The sequence below is a fragment of the Platalea leucorodia genome (assembly GCF_965183815.1).
Source record: "Platalea leucorodia genome assembly, chromosome: 23".
Lineage (NCBI taxonomy): Eukaryota > Metazoa > Chordata > Aves > Pelecaniformes > Threskiornithidae > Platalea > Platalea leucorodia.
In genome coordinates, this window is record NC_138845.1 from 2302764 (window position 1) to 2319610 (window position 16847).

The 16847-nt window shown below is 65.5% G+C and overlaps 1 protein-coding gene across 2 annotated transcripts; it reads left to right on the forward strand.

Annotated features, from left to right (window-relative positions):
- Positions 1–1516: 1516 nt before the first annotated feature.
- On the forward strand, positions 1517–16847 carry RAPGEF3 (Rap guanine nucleotide exchange factor 3). Of its 2 annotated transcripts, XM_082332585.1 has the most exons (27): positions 1517–1887; positions 7082–7135; positions 7490–7596; positions 7771–7892; positions 8051–8225; positions 8496–8580; positions 8810–8870; positions 9123–9199; positions 9309–9455; positions 9624–9733; positions 9997–10085; positions 10675–10753; positions 11007–11157; positions 11242–11324; positions 11695–11734; positions 11869–11950; positions 12024–12170; positions 12281–12378; positions 12572–12697; positions 12783–12964; positions 13049–13139; positions 13554–13604; positions 13793–13880; positions 14024–14088; positions 14332–14386; positions 14478–14549; positions 15447–16847. In XM_082332585.1, the coding sequence occupies exons 1-27, from the start codon at positions 1600–1602 to the stop codon at positions 15563–15565; spliced, it is 2844 nt and encodes a 947-aa protein (XP_082188711.1). In that variant the 5' UTR covers positions 1517–1599; the 3' UTR covers positions 15566–16847. The 2 variants fall into 2 exon arrangements, with proteins under 2 accessions (XP_082188711.1, XP_082188710.1); XM_082332584.1 differs by lacking the exon at positions 15447–16847 and having other exon boundaries at positions 14478–15023.

Consider the following 16847-nt stretch of genomic DNA (forward strand, 5'->3'; position numbering starts at 1 on the left):
TGGTTGCTGCGATCCCCGCTTGCAGCAGAGCGCAGCGGCTGCAGCAGCGCCCGAAGCTTCAAGGTCTGCAGGAAAAAGCCTTTTCTGCCTCCGAGCGCAGGCAAGCGAAGCAGAGGGTGGGAGGAAGGATCGCTGTCCCCGTCCCGCACGGCTGCTCAAGGATTTGCCCAAGGCCACGCGGGGAGATGCTGTCTCCCCAGGCCCGCGTGGGGTGGCCCTGAGGAGTGACAGTCCTGGGGGGCCTGGCGGGGCCCCCAAAGTCCCCGGGGTGCCTGATCAAACGAGGGAGCAGGAGCATGTCAAGGATGCATATCCAAACTGCTCGTATCTAGCTGACATTTCTCAGCACTTTGCTGGTTAGGGCTTATTTAAATATATATGTTTAAATTTTTTTTTTTCTTAATAAAAAACCCAGGGTTTATTTCAAAAGTAGAAGCTCCTTTTGGCAGAAACCCCTTTCTTTTTAGCCAAAAGCCCCAGCACAAGCACTCCCAGGACCGCCGGGCCACGCTCCAGGTCTGCTCCTCTCTCCTCCCCGGTGGGAGGCTCGGGGCCACCTCCCCGGTACAAATCGCCTCCCCCTTTCCGGCACCTCTGTACCCCCGTTCTCCCCCCAGCAGGCTGGGCCCGGCAGGACTGGGCAGGGCAGGGGGGGTCCCCATCGTTCCCCAGTCCCCACGTCTTGGTGGGCTGCGCAGGGGCTCCTAAAGGCATCCTGAGCCCCTGCGTCTTTGTGGGGTGCGCAGGGGAAGGACAGGGGCTCCCAAAGACACCCCAATACCCGGGGTCTTGGTGGGATGCACAAGGGAAGGACAGGGGCTCCCAAAGACACCCCAATACCCGGGGTCTTGGTGGGATGCACAAGGGAAGGGCAGGGGCTCCTAAAGGCACCCCAGTCCCCAGGGTCTTGGTGGAGTGTGCAGGGGAAGGGCAGGGGCTTCTGGAGGCACCCCGATCCCCAGGGTCTTGGTGGGGTGCGCAGGGGCTCCTAAAGATATCCTGAGCCCCTGAGTCTTTGTGGGGTGCGCAGGGGAAGGACAGGGGCTCCCAAAGACACCCCAATACCCGGGGTCTTGGTGGGGTGTGAGGGGGTTCCTAAAGACATCCCGATCCCAGGGCCTGGGCTCCCGGGGGACGCGCAGGGCTCAGGCTGGGGGGGTCCCGCGGGGGGGATCCGGGCTGGGCCCCCCAAGGGCCGGTCAGGACGGGGCGGGGGGGGATCCCCCCCAAACCCCCCAGGAGGCCGGGGGGTCCCGGTCCGGAGCGCGGGGGGCTCGGACCGCGGGAGCCCGGGGAGGGGCTGCGGGCGGGGTGCGCCGTGCCCCGGCCCCGCTCCCGGTCCCAGCCCGCTCGGGGGCGGGGCGCGCCCAGCCCGGCGCGGCGGCGGCGGAGCGAGCCCGGCCCGTCCCGCCCCGTCCCGTCCCGCCCCGTCCCGGCCCGGCCCGTCCCGTCCCGTCCCGCCCCGTCCCGTCCCGTCCCGGCCCGTCCCGCCCCGGCCCTTCCCGGCCCGGCCCGGCCCGGCAGCGCCGCGGAGCCGCAGCCGGAGCAGCACCGGGTTGCGGCCGCGATGGCTTCGCCCCGCCGCGCCGCCGCCGCCGCATGAAGGTGCGGGGAACCGGGGCGGCGGGAGCGGCCGGGGAGGCGCGGCGGGGCCCGGGAGCGCCGCTTGCCCGCAGCCGGCAGAGCGCACGGCGAGCCGGGCTGGAGCCGGGGGCCGGTGCCGCTCGGTGCCCCCCGCCGCCGCTGCCGCCCCCCGCTGGGCCCGGGGCTGACGGTAACCGGCTCTCGGTGCTCCTCAAGAAGATGCACTTGTTCCGGAGCTCCAGCTACGAGATCCGGCTGGAGGGCGAGGGGGGCAGCCTGCCCCCCATCCAGGGCATCCGCTGGGTGAGTGCGGGCTGGGCGGGAGGGGGCGGCCCGGCCGGGGGACCCCCGCCCCGGGAGCCCGGGGAGCCCGACCCCCCGCCGAGGAGCCCCCCGCGCCGCCGGTTTTCCCCGCCGCCCCTCTCAGCATCCCTCCGGTTTTCCCCGCCGCCCCTCTCAGCATCCCTCCTTGCGCCGGGGGTCTGCGCTTGGGCAGCCGCGGGGTTCCGGGGAACGGGGTTCGGTGAAGCCACCGAGCGGGGTCCTGGGGGCTTATCGCCGCTTCCAGCCCCGCTCCCTAAGCACGGCTTTGCAGGGCAGGCTTAGCCCTTCCCTGCCTTCCCAGCTGGCCCGGCAGCGGGCTGTGACCCGCGCCGTTCCCCCTTGGTGTTTGCTGGCTGCGAGGCGAGGCGTGCAGGGAGCGAGGCGTGCAGGGAGCGAGGCGTGCAGGGAGCGAGGCGTGCAGGGAGCGTATCTCTGCAGCCGCCTGCCCTAAGCCCTTCTCCAGGCGGAGCTGGCAGCCAGGCATGAAACCAGCCCGGTGCTATTGTGCTCCGGCACAGGGCGGCCAGGCAGCGCACCCCGAACCCGAGCGCGTGAGCAGGAAAGACCTTCCCTGCGGCCCTGCGGCACACGGGGTTCAAAACGTTCCGTCCGCGCCAGCTCAGGCCGTTTCTATGGGAGAAACCTGTCGCTTGGCAGCAGGCCGATGCTCAACATCACGTCCTCCCTCCCCGGGGTCCGTGCTGTCCCCGGGCCAGGAGCTGCTGGGGGTCTCCTGGGGGTCCACGGGGTGCAAAAGGCACCCGGTCCCCGCTCTCGGTCTCGTCTCTGTCACCTCCAGGCTGGGAGGTGACCCTGGGGCCTGTTCACCTGCCCCAGCTGAGCTTCGTGACCTTCCCCTTCCCACACTGCTTGACCCGAGATAAACGTTTTTAAGGAAAAAAGTGGAATTAGTTTAAGGGAACAACCCCCCTTTCAGCATTTCTATGCAGCGTGCAAGCTCCTTCACAAATAAGAAAACTTCCCTCTCTTTTTTTTCCCCTTCTTCCTGAATTTTTCTCCTCGGAACTTTTGGGAACTTAATTATGGGGCGTTTTTTTGAGCGGCCAAAAGCCTGGGAGGTTGGGAAAGCGGCAGGCTGGAGCGTTACTGTGCCGAACTGCCGGACTGGGGTAAAGCCGACAAAATCTGCAGCGCAGTGTGGCAGGCGCGTCCCCTCCCCGAGTGGCTCTGCCGTGCTTGGGGACGACCGCCAGCCGTTTGAGGGGCGTGGATCTGATCTTTGCAGGCGAAGGGGGTGTTCTCCCCACTTCTTGCAGGTAGGAGGGTGCTCCCGGTGCACCCGTTCCTCGGGGCAGGTACAGGAGAGGCGGACGGCAGGGAACCGTCTGGCTGTGCCTTGGAGCAGCAATGTTGTCCCTTGTCCCCATCGCTGCCTGCCTACGGCTCCTGGAAACTCCTCCTCGCGTGGTGGCTCCGTCTCATCCCTCCTGGGGACCTGTTTGCCTGATCCCGGTGCCGGCAAATCCCTTCCAGCTCTGCTCCTTGCCACGAGGCTCCAGCCCAGGCTCCCATTCCCCGGCATCAGCAGGACGTCGCAGCGGCCCCAAGCAGCTCCATCCTTCACCCTTCCCAGAGTACGAGTGCCATCGCGCCAGCTCTCGCCACATCCCTGGAGAGGACGGAGGGGACAGAGCGGGTCCCCTGAGCCCCCCTCCCCGCGGAGGCTCCCCGGGGGGGACGGCAAGCCCCTGGCTGGCTGCCGTGCCTTTTGAGGCTGCGGATGGGCGAGGACTTTCTCCGGAGCCGTAAAGCCTGAAATAACTCCTGTTGTTTTCCTCGGGATCCCAAACAAAAGCGGCGCGCGAGCGCGGAACGGTCGTTGCCGGCCTTGGCCGGCCGCCCGCCGCTGCCGGATTTCTGGAGACAGGCAGGATCTCAGCGCCCGCGTGTCCCGTAAGCAGGAAGATGGAAAGAGGCAACTCCTTAGGAAGCTGTTTGGAGACGGCGGCCGCCACGCTGCCACAATTAGGCAGGGGGTGGGGGGGGGGAGGGCATCCTGCGGGTCCAGACCCGGGAGCTGGGGAGCAAGGATGCTTCGGGAAGGGGTTTGGGGGCCAGCCATGAGGTTTTGCCTGTGGCTCAGAGCTGGTCTGGCAATGAGAAAACCCCAGGAGGGAGAAATCGCCCTGAGCGCTCATCCTTGGGCAGGGTTTTTCTGTCTCCTTTGGTGTCCTTGTGCGCGCAGCTTGGAGCAGGACCGTGGCACGTCCTGGCTCCCTGCCTCAAGGACAGACCTCACTTACGGGGTGACGGCAAAGGCTTTTTGGGGACCGGAGCAGCTTTCACTTGCACCCAAGGGGGTGCCATCAACCTCCGCGTCCCACGGGAGGTAGCTCCACGCTCCGGCCGCAGCCTGGCTCCTGTTTGCAAACATTTGCTCTGCAATTGCCGGCGCGTTTCCTGCTCCGCGGGGCGGTCACGAGGCTCAGGAAAGTTTGCAGAGTGAGTAAGTCACGATGTCCCGGCCTCAGCGGCAGCGTGGCCAGGTCGGGAGCGTCCCCAGGGACCTGCTGCCTTCACGGAGCTGCTTGTTTTCCATCCACTCCCCGAATCTCTCCTTAAGCCAGTTGCAAACTGCTGGGGACAGGTTGGTGGCTCGAGTGTCCCAGCTGTCCGGAGGAGGATGGGGAAGCCCTGGGGGTATGGAAAGGGCTGGAGGAAATAAGGGAGCAGCCTGAGCCAGGCAGGGTGTGAGCAGGCAGGGTTTGGGACAGGCAAGCAGGCAGCACAGGGCAGAGCACCCGTCGGTGGGTGTCCGCCTCCATCACCCTGCTGCCTGGGCCAGGCGCTGCCGGGGCTCTTTGGTTTCCCCTCAGCTCCTGGTAGGCGGTTTTGTCCTTGAATTCATTTGCAAAGAAGGCTTCTGCAGCTAATTATTCCTGCCCTTGGCTTCCTTAATTGAGGCTTTCATCCGGCCATCCCTCTTGCCGGCATTGCTCAGACCTTCCCAACCAGCCCGGAGCCAGCAGCTCCGAGGAGGATCTGGCCCAGATGACACCGTGTTTCGAGGGCCCATCACCTCCACCACCAGGCTGGAGTGCTGCAGACCCCTTACCAGCCAGAAATAAACAGGGAGGACCATAAAACCGTCCCTGGAGGTGAAGACACCCCAAGGAAGGATGGCCCTCACCCTGTCTCGGGGTTAATGCTCAAAGTGCATTAACTCCCTCGGCCGGGGCAGCACGTGGGGAACAGGTCTGACGGGTGCTCTCTCGGCCTCCCCCAGCCCGTGGTTCGTGCAGCACACGCAGCCGGGATGAAAGGTTGGTTATTCAGGGCCGTGGCCATGCCGGAGCCCTCATCCCTCTGGGCAGCACCTGGATGGGAGCGCGGCCGCCTTCGCACCGGGATTAGGGCTGCAGCTGGGGCGGGCAACGGCTCATCCCTTCGTTGCTCTGCTTTTACCTGGAGCATCCCCTCCCCGAGGGGAAAAAACTGGGAGAAAAATAAGCACGAGGATTAAAAAAGCACCTGCTGATGGGGGATATCCAGAGGGATGAGTGGGCATGGAGAAGGCGAGGACTCAAGCGTGGCCCGGCAGGATTGGCATCGCTCCCGGCGGAGCTGAACCCAAGCCCGGGTTGTGCCGTGGCGGTCGGCAGCTGGCCCGTCCCATCCCGGAGAGCAGGGACCCGCTGTGGGGCCACGGCTCCGACCGGAGACGGTCCCCCGCTATTCCCGACGGTGTGAGGACAGATCGCTCAGGAGGGACTCCCCGAGCCATTTTAGGATCCCCGAGCTATTTTAGGATCAGTAAATGGCATAGACATTAAAAAGGAACCAGTTTAGAAAACAGCATTGGATCAACTCAGCATGTGTGGATTTAAGTTAAATAGAGCAAAAAGCCCGGTGGGTGACCGGGGTTTTCCACCCCGAAGGGCGCGTTTTTCTCCTTCGGGCTCAGGGAGCACTGAATTGCGGGTGAACAGGCTGTGCTGTGCATCAGTGAGGTTTCCTATTTTGCTCTCTCCCCACTGACACCCATCCCACTGTTTGCACTTGTTTATAGCTGTCAGGGCCTGAATTCACATTTTCGGTCACCCCCATGGGCTCCTGCTTGAGCTCAGATCCTCTGACCACGAGCAAGGGAAAATTGGGCTTGTTTTCTTCTAATATGCCTTATTTTAGGGATGCCTGTGTTGAATTTTACCCACTGCGCTGTTTCTCCATACCCAGCGCGTGCTTGGTGATTTTCTGCCTCGCTGGTCCATCGTTTCCAGGATCTCCCTTAAAATCCTTTGGAAAAACAGCTTCATATTCGCCGGCTCCTTGGCCCCAAGGGAAGCGCGAGGTTACGCATCACCCTTAGCATTCGGCTCTTTCACTGCCGTGCTCCTCTGGGCACCGGGGACCTCGCGTCCCGGTGGTTTGTTACAGCTGCTTTTTCAGGATTTATTGCACAGGTTTTTCTGGCCGTGCTGTGATTTGAGACCCGTCCCCCGACACGTTGCCTGCAGGGAAGGGTTCGGGCACGCGTCCCTCATGGCTCTCTGCTACCCTCGCCTCCTCTTGCTCCCCCTCGTCTGCCGTGGGACAGGCTGGCCATGAGTCCAGTCCTTGGTGGCTTCTGCAAGCTGATCCTCCAGCTCTCCAAGGCTTTTTTGGGCCGTTCCCGTAACCCAACGGAGTTTGAGGTCTTTTCCGTCCTCTTTGTTCGGAGCCAGCTTCAAAGCTGGAGGAAAACCCCCAGGTTTGGACACCTCTCCCTCCCCTGGGGCCGTGCCAGCTTCCCCAGGTCTTCCTGAAGTCCTGCTCCTCCAGTGGCAAGCTCCATGTCTCCAATGTGATGTCTTTGATCCCTGTTTGCAAGGATTTTACTTTTAACTTCCTTCTTTTATCTCCCAGCTCCCTCATTTGAATGCACTTCCCTTTCTGAAGTTAAACATAACGGCGGGGGGTCCTGGGGGTTAGGTCCCCAGTACACACGTCTCTCTTCAGTGGGATGGGGCAGAGCGAAGGCTTTGCCTGGGGGTTAGGAGATGGGTGCTGGTGAGCACACAGGGATGCTTGGGTGCTGGTGAGCACACAGGGATGCTTGCCTCCTCGCCTGGCGCAGAGCGGATGAGGCAGGAGCCCCCCTGGGGTGCGCGGGGTGAGGGGGGGCACGGCAGAGCCCCCACGGCCACCAACTCCCTTCTTTTTGGTTTTCCAGACCCCACTCTTGGACACCGAATCCACCCTGGATTATGGACACAGCCTTACCCAGGTGGGTGGGCTGGGAAAACCCCCAAGGACATGAGTCTGGGGAGGTGGGAGATGGAGAAACGTGCGGAAGGCTGTGAGGGGTGGGGGGCCAGACCCCCCCATGTGGTGGGGTCCTCGGCTCAGCTCTGGGATGCTCGCTCCCTTGGGCTCATCTGTTCCTGGGGGCAGGTGATGGAGATCCCGGGGTGCTGGGGTGGGCGTGCAGGTGTATCGCACCTTGGGCAGGGCGCTGGGGGCACGGTTGACCGTGCGAGGTGTCAGCGCGGTCAGGGTCCATGCGTCACTGCCCTCCTGCAAGCCCCCTGCCGCCCTTAGGCCTTCCCCTGCAAGCCCTCAAATCCCCTTCCACACCCAGGCATCCTCGGAGAAGATCTGGCGAGCCGGGAAGCTCCTCTTCATCCACCTCACCAGCACCCGTCCTGGCCTCATCCGGGACCACAAGCATCACCTGCGGCACCACAGGTGGGACAGCCGGCACCCCCGCCGTGCCGGGGGGCACCGCGGGCTGCCGAGGACCCCGGCAGCCCTCCGAGGAGGGCACGACTTCTGCTGCCCATCCCAGGCAAGGGCTCACCTGGGGTGCCGGGCACCGCAGCCCCGTTTCGGGGCCGGTTCTCAGGCCCTCTCCCCTTGCAGGCAGTGCTGCTCCGGGAAGGAGCTGGTGGACTGGCTGCTGAGCGCCGGGCTCGCCGTCCAGACGCGGAGCCAAGCCGTTGGCATCTGCCAGGTGCTGGTGGACGGAGGCGTCCTGACGCACGGTGAGGGCGGGCGGTGGCAGCCCCCTGCACGGCAGCGGGGTCTCGCGAGGCGAGACTGGGTGCACTGGGGGCTGCTGGGATCTCCCATGGGTGCACGTGGCACCCCGTGGGTCTCCCATGGGTGCATGGCCGAGCTCACGCACGCTCTCCCCCCGCAGTGAAGCAGGAGTGGCATTTCCAGGACAAGGACACCCAGTTTTACCGCTTTGCCGAGCTGGAGCTGAGCCCTGAGCCCAGCGCCGGGCTCCGGGATGTGGAGGAGCTGCTGGAGGCGCTGGCCTTCCTGGCCCAGCTGGGTCCCGACGCGCTGCTCACCATGGCCCTGCGCAAGCCGTGAGTGGCCGGGTGCTCCCAGGGGCCGGGGGGGACATGGGGCTCATTTTGACCCTGCTCTGTTGGGGTCTGGAGCGCCAAAGGGGCTGCTGTGGATGGGGCGACCCCAGCATCTCTTCCACGGCTGTCAGAGCGGGGAGAGAAGGAGGCTGCCTAGCCAGGGGGTTGCTCCTGGAGAAGGGTGTCTGTGCCCGGAGAAGGGTGTCTGTGCCCCGGGACGTGGCGGGGAGAGGGGGCACGGACGGCCGCTCAACCCCTCTCCCCTCCCAGGCCTGCCCAGCGCACAGAGGATGAGCTGGAGCTCATATTTGAGGAGCTCCTGCACATCAAAGCCGTGGCTCATCTCTCCAACTCGGTGAGTGCGGCTGTGTCCTGCTTCCCCCGCGGCATGTGTGTCCCCCCCAAACTGCTCCTCGTCCCCAAATCCTCCTGCATCCCATTGCTTCCCATCTGGGCATCCTCTCCTGGCTGTCTCTGAGCATCCCTGGGCCCCCTTCCCACCCCGTCCCACCCGCCCGTGTGTGTCCCCTCCTTGCTCAGCTCCGGGCCGGGGTGACCCTGATGGCAGGTGCCTCTTGCCTCAGGTGAAGCGGGAGCTGGCATCCGTGCTGATGTTCGAGTCGCACCAGAGAGCAGGCACCGTGCGTGAGTATCGTGTGCCCCAGGAGCCGTGCAGGGCTGGCCGGTCCCCCAGGAAAGGGTCCCCAGCCCAGGGACGACGGCTGGAGCCATTGTCATCGATGTGGATGCTCCTGCTGTGTCTTCGTGGACGAGGGACGGAGGGGACCAGAGCAGTCGCTGCGTTGGCTTGGGCTGGGGGCTCGGGATGGGGCGGTGGAGGAGGGATGCTCAGGGGTCCCCCTCTTCGACTGCTGGATGCCGCCGTTTCCCCTGCAGTGTTCAGCCAAGGAGATAAAGGCACGTCGTGGTACATCATCTGGAAGGGCTCGGTGAACGTGGTCACCCACGGCAAGGTAGGTGTGACCCCGTGGCAGCAGGTCTCTCCAGACGCCCCACATCACTGGCCCCCAGCAGGGACGAGGGCTCCCACCCCGTCCCTCACCCTCCGTGCCCCCCACCCAGGGCTTGGTGGCCACCCTGCACGAGGGGGACGACTTTGGGCAGCTGGCGCTGGTGAACGACGCGCCCCGCGCGGCCACCATCATCCTGCGGGAGGACAACTGCCACTTCCTCCGCGTGGACAAGCAGGACTTCAACCGCATCCTCAAGGTGGGCAGGGGGCTCGCGGGGTCCTGCGTCGAGCCGGGACGCACCGTGCACCCTCCACGGTGTTTGCAGGGGAGGACACTTCTCTGCACGCCAATACGGGGTTTTGGGGTGCAAGCAGGCATTGCCTGACGGAGCTGAGCTGGGCTGACGGCTGGTTTCTCTCCCTAGGACGTGGAGGCCAACACCATGCGCCTGAAGGAGCACGGGAAGGTGGTGCTCGTCCTGCAGAAGAACCTGCAGGGTGGCAGCAACCAGCCAGCCGCGGCGCGGAGCAGCAGGTGACAGCAAACTGTCCTTGCCCCCCCTTGCAGCCATGCCGGCAGCGCTGCCAGCTGATGCTGCCTGTCCCTCTGCCTCCTCTGCCGCTCTCTGGCTTCTCTCGGGGGAGTTTTCAAGGGGGACCGAGTCCCCAAGGGGGGAACAGGGATGCCAGGCCATGCTGACCAGCTGTGTCGAGTGGTCCAGTGGCCCGGCGTGGTGGCCCTGGCCACAGCTGGGGTGCCGCGTCCTCCCCTGATGTGCCCGGTGCGCTGCCCACCAGGTACTTGGTGATGGCCGGGACGCCGGAGAAGATCCTCGAGCATCTGCTGGAGTTCATGAGGCTCGACGCCACGCTCTACGACCCCGTGGGTAGGTGGGGGTCACCCCCTTGGTCTGGGGACCCCATCCCAGAGCCACCCTGAGATGGGCAGGGGGCTGGGGACATGGGTGCCACCTTCTTCCCAGTGTTCAACCCCAAAAGCTGTTCCTCTCACCCTAAAAACCCCCATGGAGGCCAGGAGAGGGAGGCAGCTCCAGGGCTGGGAGCATCCCCTCCCTGCTGTCCCACATCCCTCTACCTCCCTCTGCCTTCCGAGAGGAGCAAAGCTGGGCGAGCTGGGAACCAGGAGATGTCCCCAGCGGGTAAAAAATCCGAGCTGCCGAGCTGGCGTCACCAGCGGCTGCCTTGGAGTTAACTCTGCCAAGCACTGCACTTGTACTGCAACTCATTTTCTTTCATCCCCCAAAGCCTGCAACCTTGCCAGCCCTTTCCCTGGTGTTTAGGAGCAAAAAGTGACCCACAATGAGCACGGTCACCCTGGGGGTAGCGCACAGGCCAACCCCAGGCGGGGCGTGGGGGACCCTTTCCCGGCCAGCTGCACCGCCTGGCTGTGATCACGGTGTCCCCAACCCACTGGACACCGTGCAGGGTGAATGATGGTGGCCTGGTCTCTTCCAGATACGCTGCTGGGGGATTTCCTGCTGACTTACACCGTGTTCATGCCGACCTCGCAGCTCTGCAGAGCCCTGCTGCACCAATATCCTTCTGCGGCGGGAGCTGGGGGGGACCAGTCTCCATCCCACCCCCCTGCCAGGGACCAGCACGCTCAGCTTGGTCCCTGTCACCCCGGTGGGACCTCAGGGGTTGGCCAAGGGAGCCCCGAATCCCCCAGGCTCTCGGGCACAGGGCACGTCCCCGTTTCCCATCCTGTCCTGGGTGCACACGTACAGGGGTCCCTGCCCGCTCCCCAGCCCCGCATCGCCCGTGCTGGTGCCCTTGACTGGTCCCAGTTTCCGCGCGGAGCCGCTGGAGGGCTCGGAGCAGGAGAAGGCCACCTACTCCCTGCACAAGCGCCGGAAGATCCTGCGGCTGGTGAGCCAGTGGGTGCTGCTCTACGGGCGGCTGCTGCAGGGCGACCGCAGCACCACGGCTCTGCTGCAGGTACCGGGAGCGGGGTGGGGATGTCCCCAGGGGCGTCTGGCCACGGACACCCCGCGCTGACCACCGGGCACCTTCCTCCCACAGAACCTCGCGGACCTGGCGAGCCGGGACCCCCGCCTGGGCGGGCTGGTCCAGGAGCAAGCGCAGGACCGCCGGCGGCCCCGAGCGTGAGTCCCCCGGGGAAGGAGGGGTGTCCCCATCCGAAACAGAGCCTGGCTCTGTCCTCCCGTGCCACTGCTGATGCCCGTGTCCCCAGATCCTGCACACGAGGGGATTGCACTTTTCATGGGGCTGAGCTTTCGGCCAGCAAAGCCATGATTGCCAAGACTGGGGGGATGCCAGCAGCTCTCAGGCCACTTTGTCCCCAGCGTGGGGAGGGTGGCAAACGCCGCCGAGACTCCCCGGTGCCCTGTGGGGCAGGGATGCGCGGGGGGCTCGGTGGTGGCCTGGATCCTGGGGGCTGCAGGACGCGGTGCTGTCTCCAGCACAAGGCGTGGGCTGTGGGGCTCTACCACCACCTTCCTCCTCTCTCTGCAGGCTGGAGAATGGCGACGGCAGTGTTTCTCCCCAGCCCAAGGTAAGGGTGGCCCTGGGGGGTGCCAGGGCTGGGGAGGGTGGAGAGCTGGGTGACCCCTGCCCTCTGGGGACCCCCAGCAGGAGGGGTGACCAGTGGGGAGACATCCTCCCCACTCTCTCCCACCTTGGCCGCAGGCTCGGAGCTCGGTGAACTGGCTCTCAAGCCAGGAGGAGGCGATTTTGAACAGCAGCTGTGCCTTAAGAGCCCAGGACAAAGGTACGGCCATGCACGGTGGGGACTGTCCCCTCCCTGGCGGCTGGGACGCTAAAGCCCTTTCGCCCCCCCGTAGTGCCCTACGAGATCTACAGACCGGACCACTCGTGCCTGATCACGGTGCTGCCCGTCAACGCCTCGGTGCGGGACGTCCTGCGGTCCCTCGCCCCCCGGCTCGGCCGGGACGGGGAGCACATCCTGGTGAAGGTGAATTCGGCCGGAGGTGAGCGGGCTCTCCCGGGGATGCCACCGTGCCATGGTGGCAATTGCCCCATGCCCAGCCAGGATCTGGCCCCGTCTCCGTCCCAGCACCGACCGTCCTCTCTCCCGCAGATAAAGTGGGGCTGCAGCTGGACGCCGTGGGGGTGTTCACGGCGCTGGGGCTCAACGAGAGGCTCTTCGCTGTGAGCGTGGAGGAGCTGGGCGGCCTGGTGAGCGCAGGGCAGGGGGGGTCTCGGGGATGGGCAGCACCGGGCTGGCCCCCCAAGCGGGATTTGGGGCTGTTGGTGCCTCCGTAGCAGCTCAGGGCTGGGGGTGTCCGTTCCGGGGAAGGGGCTGGTGTCACCTTCCCTGCTGTGGCAGCTAACGGCAGGAGGGGTCGGGTGTCTTCTCTCCTGTGCACAGACCCCCCACCCTGAGCAGCTGGGCCCCCACGTCGGCTCCTCAGAGACCCTGGACCTCATCAGCTCCAAAGACCTGGCCAGCCACCTCACCGACTACGACTGGAACCTCTTCAAGAGCATCCACCAGGTAAGGCCAGCACCCGGACCGGGGCGAGAGATGCTTCTGGGGTGGCTTTCGGGACACCCCTCAGACACCGCGTTGGGCTTTGCAGGTGGAAATGATCCACTACATCATCGGGCCGCAGAAGTTTCACGACGTGACCACGGCCAACCTGGAACGGGTCATGCGGCGCTTCAACGAGCTGCAGTACTGGGTGGCCACGGAGCTGTGCCTCTGCCCCGAGGTGGGCAGGCGAGCCCAGCTCCTCCGCAAGTTCATCAAGCTGGCCGCACAGTGAGTGCCTCGCCGCCCGCGTCCCGGTCCTGCGAGGATGGAGCCGGTGGTGGCCTCCTCGCCTGACTCTGTCCTCGCCTGCAGCCTCAAGGAGCAGAAGAACCTGAATTCCTTCTTCGCGGTGATGTTTGGTGTGAGCAACACGGCCGTCAGCCGCCTGGCCAAGACCTGGGAGGTAACCATCTTTGAGCTGCTGCCAGCCCTGCGAGGTCCCCCCGAGGTCTGCAGTGATGGATCTGGGTCCCCTGGCTTGGGCAGGGGTGGCCCGGGTGCTGGGGTCCAGGCAGACCCTGCCCCCATAAGCTCTGGGCAAGGGAGCTGCTAAGGGCAGGGAGCGCGTTTCCCACTGGGAAGGGGGCCAGGGTCTGCCCCTGGGTCCGGTTAGACCCAGCTGGGGGCCAAAATCCCCCGTACCAGCATGGCAACGGGCTGCGCGCCTATTGCTCACGAGCACCCGGAGCAGGCGGTGTTGCAGAGCCCGCAGAGGTGCAATGGGGCGGGTGGAGAGCAGGAGGTGCCGGGGGAGCTGGGGGGTCTCTGGGGGTGGGAGAGCCGGGGTGCCGGCGCCGGTGACCCCGTCTCTGCGCAGAGGCTGCCCCACAAGATCCGGAAGCTGCACTCGGCGCTGGAGCGGATGCTGGTGAGCGCAGCCCCTTCCCGCCCCGTATCCCCCTTCCCGGCAGGGTTTGCCCCTGCTTCCCAAAAGCTGCAAGGTCACAGGGGTGCGATGGAGGTGCTGCCCTCACTTTCTCCCCTGCACCCGGGGCAGGCAGCAGCCAGGGCTGTGTCCCCTGCCTGCCCTGCGCTGAGGTCCCGCTCCGTCCCCAGGACCCGTCGTGGAACCACAGGGTCTATCGCCTGGCCGTCGCCAAGCTGAGCCCCCCCATCATCCCCTTCGTGCCCCTCCTCCTCAAAGGTGGGTGCCCCGGCTTGGGAGCTGCGGGGCCTTTGCTGGGGGTGCAGGTGGGAATGGGTTGGAGCGGGGTGGCAGGGACCCCTTTGGACACGTCCAGCCCTCCCCAGGGACCAGGAATCTGATCCCCAAATCCCCCCCTGCAGACATGACGTTCATCCATGAGGGCAATCGCACGCTGGCCGAGAACCTCATCAACTTTGAGAAGATGGTGAGTGGGGCGGGTTGGCTCCCCGTGGACCCCCACCTTGGGGGGACCTGCTGTCCCCCCGTCCCCTGGGATGCAGACCCAGAGCATCTCTGCGGCGTTAGCGCAGCCCCCCCCAGCAGCCAGGACCCCTGGCCGTCCGGGGCAGCCGCAGCCGCCGCTGAAGCTGGCGGGGACTGTGTTTTACCAGCCGGGGAGCAAAGTGGGGCCAGGTGACAGCAAGTGACCTTTGTGCATTGCCCACAGCACATGATGGCAAAGACGGTGCGCGTCCTGCAGCGCTGCCGGGGCCACGCGCATGGTGAGTGCTCCCGGGTGGGGGCAAGGACGGGGCCGGGCACCAGCGCTCCTTTGGGGATGGGGCTGAGCTCCTGCTCTCTGTTCACGCCCAGCTCCGCTCTCCCCGCTGCGAAATCGCTCCCCGCACCGGCCAGAGGACCCCAAGGCTGTCAGGATCTCCACATGTATGTCTGGGGCTCACCCATCCGCCCCCCACCCCTGCGCTGGGAGACCCCCACCCCTCGGGGCTACGCGGGGCCGGACAAGCCCAGCCCGGGGGAGCTTGCACCTACCGTCCTTGCGGGGGGGTCCCGTGGGGACGTCCCGAGGGCATCAGCCTGGTGATGGTGGGTGCAAGCTGCTCCGCAAGCCGTTGATGCCTCGGAGTACCCCAGGATGGAGGCTGAGCTCCCTCTCCTGCACGGTCCAAGCCCGTGGGTCGCACGCTGCTGGCTGGAGGCACCAGTCAGCACCTCCTCGTGCTGAAGGGAGTCACGGAGTGCTTCCAGCCGGGCTGAAGCACTCCAGCTGTCAGGCAGCGGGCTGGGGTATCGCCTTGCCCCGTGGAGCAAGTCTGTCCCCACTTGCTTCTGCTCCTTCAGCTCCAGGGGTTTCCTGGAGGTGATGGAGGGGATCCGTGAGCCGAGGGAGAGGGGATGGAGGGGATCCGTGAGCCGAGGGAGAGGGGATGGAGGGGATCCGTGAGCCGAGGGAGAGGGGATGGAGGGGATCTGTGAGCCGAGGGAGAGGGGATGGAGGGGATCCGTGAGCCGAGGGAGAGGGGATGGAGGGGATCCGTGAGCCGAGGGAGAGGGGATGGAGGGGATCCGTGAGCCGAGGGAGAGGGGATGAAGAGGGGATTTCAATGTGCTGAGCAAGGGGCGATAGAGGGGGATCCATGAGCCCAGCCAGCAGCAGTGGAAGCAGATCAGTAAGGCAGGCGAGAGGCAGTGAAGGGGGATCCATGAGGTGAGCCAGCAGTGATGGAGAGGGTTGGCAAGCTGAGCCGGAGGTGATGGAGGGGGATCAGTGAGCCCAGCCGGAGGCAGGAGCCCAGCCCTGACCTCAGCTCTCCCCGGCAGGCTCGGAGCAGTCCCTGAGCGTGCGGAGCCCCGTCTCCACCTGGGCGTACCTGCAGCACCTGAAAGCCATCGACAGCCAGAAGGAGCTGCTGCGGCTCTCCCACGACCTGGAGTCCTGACGGGATGGAGGGCCGGAGGGGGCCCGGAGCAGGGATGCGGCAGCCTGTCTGCCGGCGGCGGGGGCAGCCCCCTGGCTCTGCTCCCAGTAGAACCGGGCACGGGGCTGCGCTGGAGCCGGCCAAGAGCAGCCTCTGCTCGCCCGTGCCGCCGGCTGCGGGCGCCAGGTCCGGCACTGCGAGGCAGCCAGGAGCCCGTGTGGGCTGCGGGCAGGCGAGGGCCATGGACAGCGGAGCGAGCAATAGAGGTATTTTTGTATGCAAGGCTGCAATCCCCTTTCTTCGCCGTGCAGCAGCCTGGATTCGCTCCCTGCTCCAGCCAGGGGGGAGGAAGGAGCCCTGGCTGCCCCCCGATGCTGCCCACCCTGGGGGTGCTGGGCTGAAGATGCTCCCTCCTCCTGGACGGACTCAAGCCAGAGCACCCCCGTGAGCAGGGAACACCACATCTGTCTCCGTCGGCGTGCAGACACCCAGGCTGAGCTCAAGGTCTGGCTCGTGCTGCCCCACAGATCCTGGGGGCAGCTCCAGAGGGGACCTGCCCTTCCCTCTGTCCTGCGTGTCCCAGGGGAGGTGCTGGCTGCATCCCCTCTTCCCCTCTGGGAGCTGCACGACTCCAGCAGCCACAGGGAAAGCATCTTTATCCTCCCCAGGACTGCTGGGGCTTCAACAAGGCCATGCTGCCAAACCTTGGGCTATTCACAGCCTTCTCTGTGCCTCAGTTTCCCCACAGGGATGGGGGCAGGAACAGCCACGTGCAGCCATGGCGCGGAGTCAGGACAGTATCCGTCATGGAAGGAAGCTGTGGTGGCCTCGCGATGGAGATGCTGATCTGCTCTGGCCGTTCCCAGCCCATGGCCGCGAGCAGGGGTTTGGGGGAGATGTCTTTGAAGGAGGCAGAGCTGACGGACCCCAGGGGTGGGGACCCCCATCCCTCCCCCCAGAGCATCTCTGTATGTGCACGGAGCAGCTTTAGCAATGACCTTCCCAGCACTCTGAGCAGGCCTGGACGAAGCTACGGGGTTCAGGGGAGATCGCAGCCCCTAAAAGCTCCCACGTTTGCAGGGTACCGGCACGGGGGAGGCTCGCAGCCCCTGGCAGGTCTGTGCCCCAGCCGGGACACCACGGAGCCACAGCACGGAGCCGCAAGCCGAAGCCCCCCCAGCCTTGCCCCAAGTACGGCTGGGCTACAAGGGACGAGAGCTCTGCTGCATTCATTGCTCTTTTCAGTCTCGCCATGCAGATGAATGGGTTGCTTAAAATAAAAGTCCCCATCACACCTAAATAA

Excerpts from the sequence above, each read along its gene's own strand:
- RAPGEF3 (XM_082332584.1), top strand. The coding sequence starts at position 1,600 with ATGAAGGTGCGGGGAACCGGGGCGGCGGGAGCGGCCGGGGAGGCGCGG. Across the intron at positions 11,951-12,023 it reads CTTAAGAGCCCAGGACAAAG|TGCCCTACGAGATCTACAGA; the intron begins GTACGGCCATGC and ends GCCCCCCCGTAG. Across the intron at positions 12,965-13,048 it reads TTCATCAAGCTGGCCGCACA|CCTCAAGGAGCAGAAGAACC; the intron begins GTGAGTGCCTCG and ends CCTCGCCTGCAG.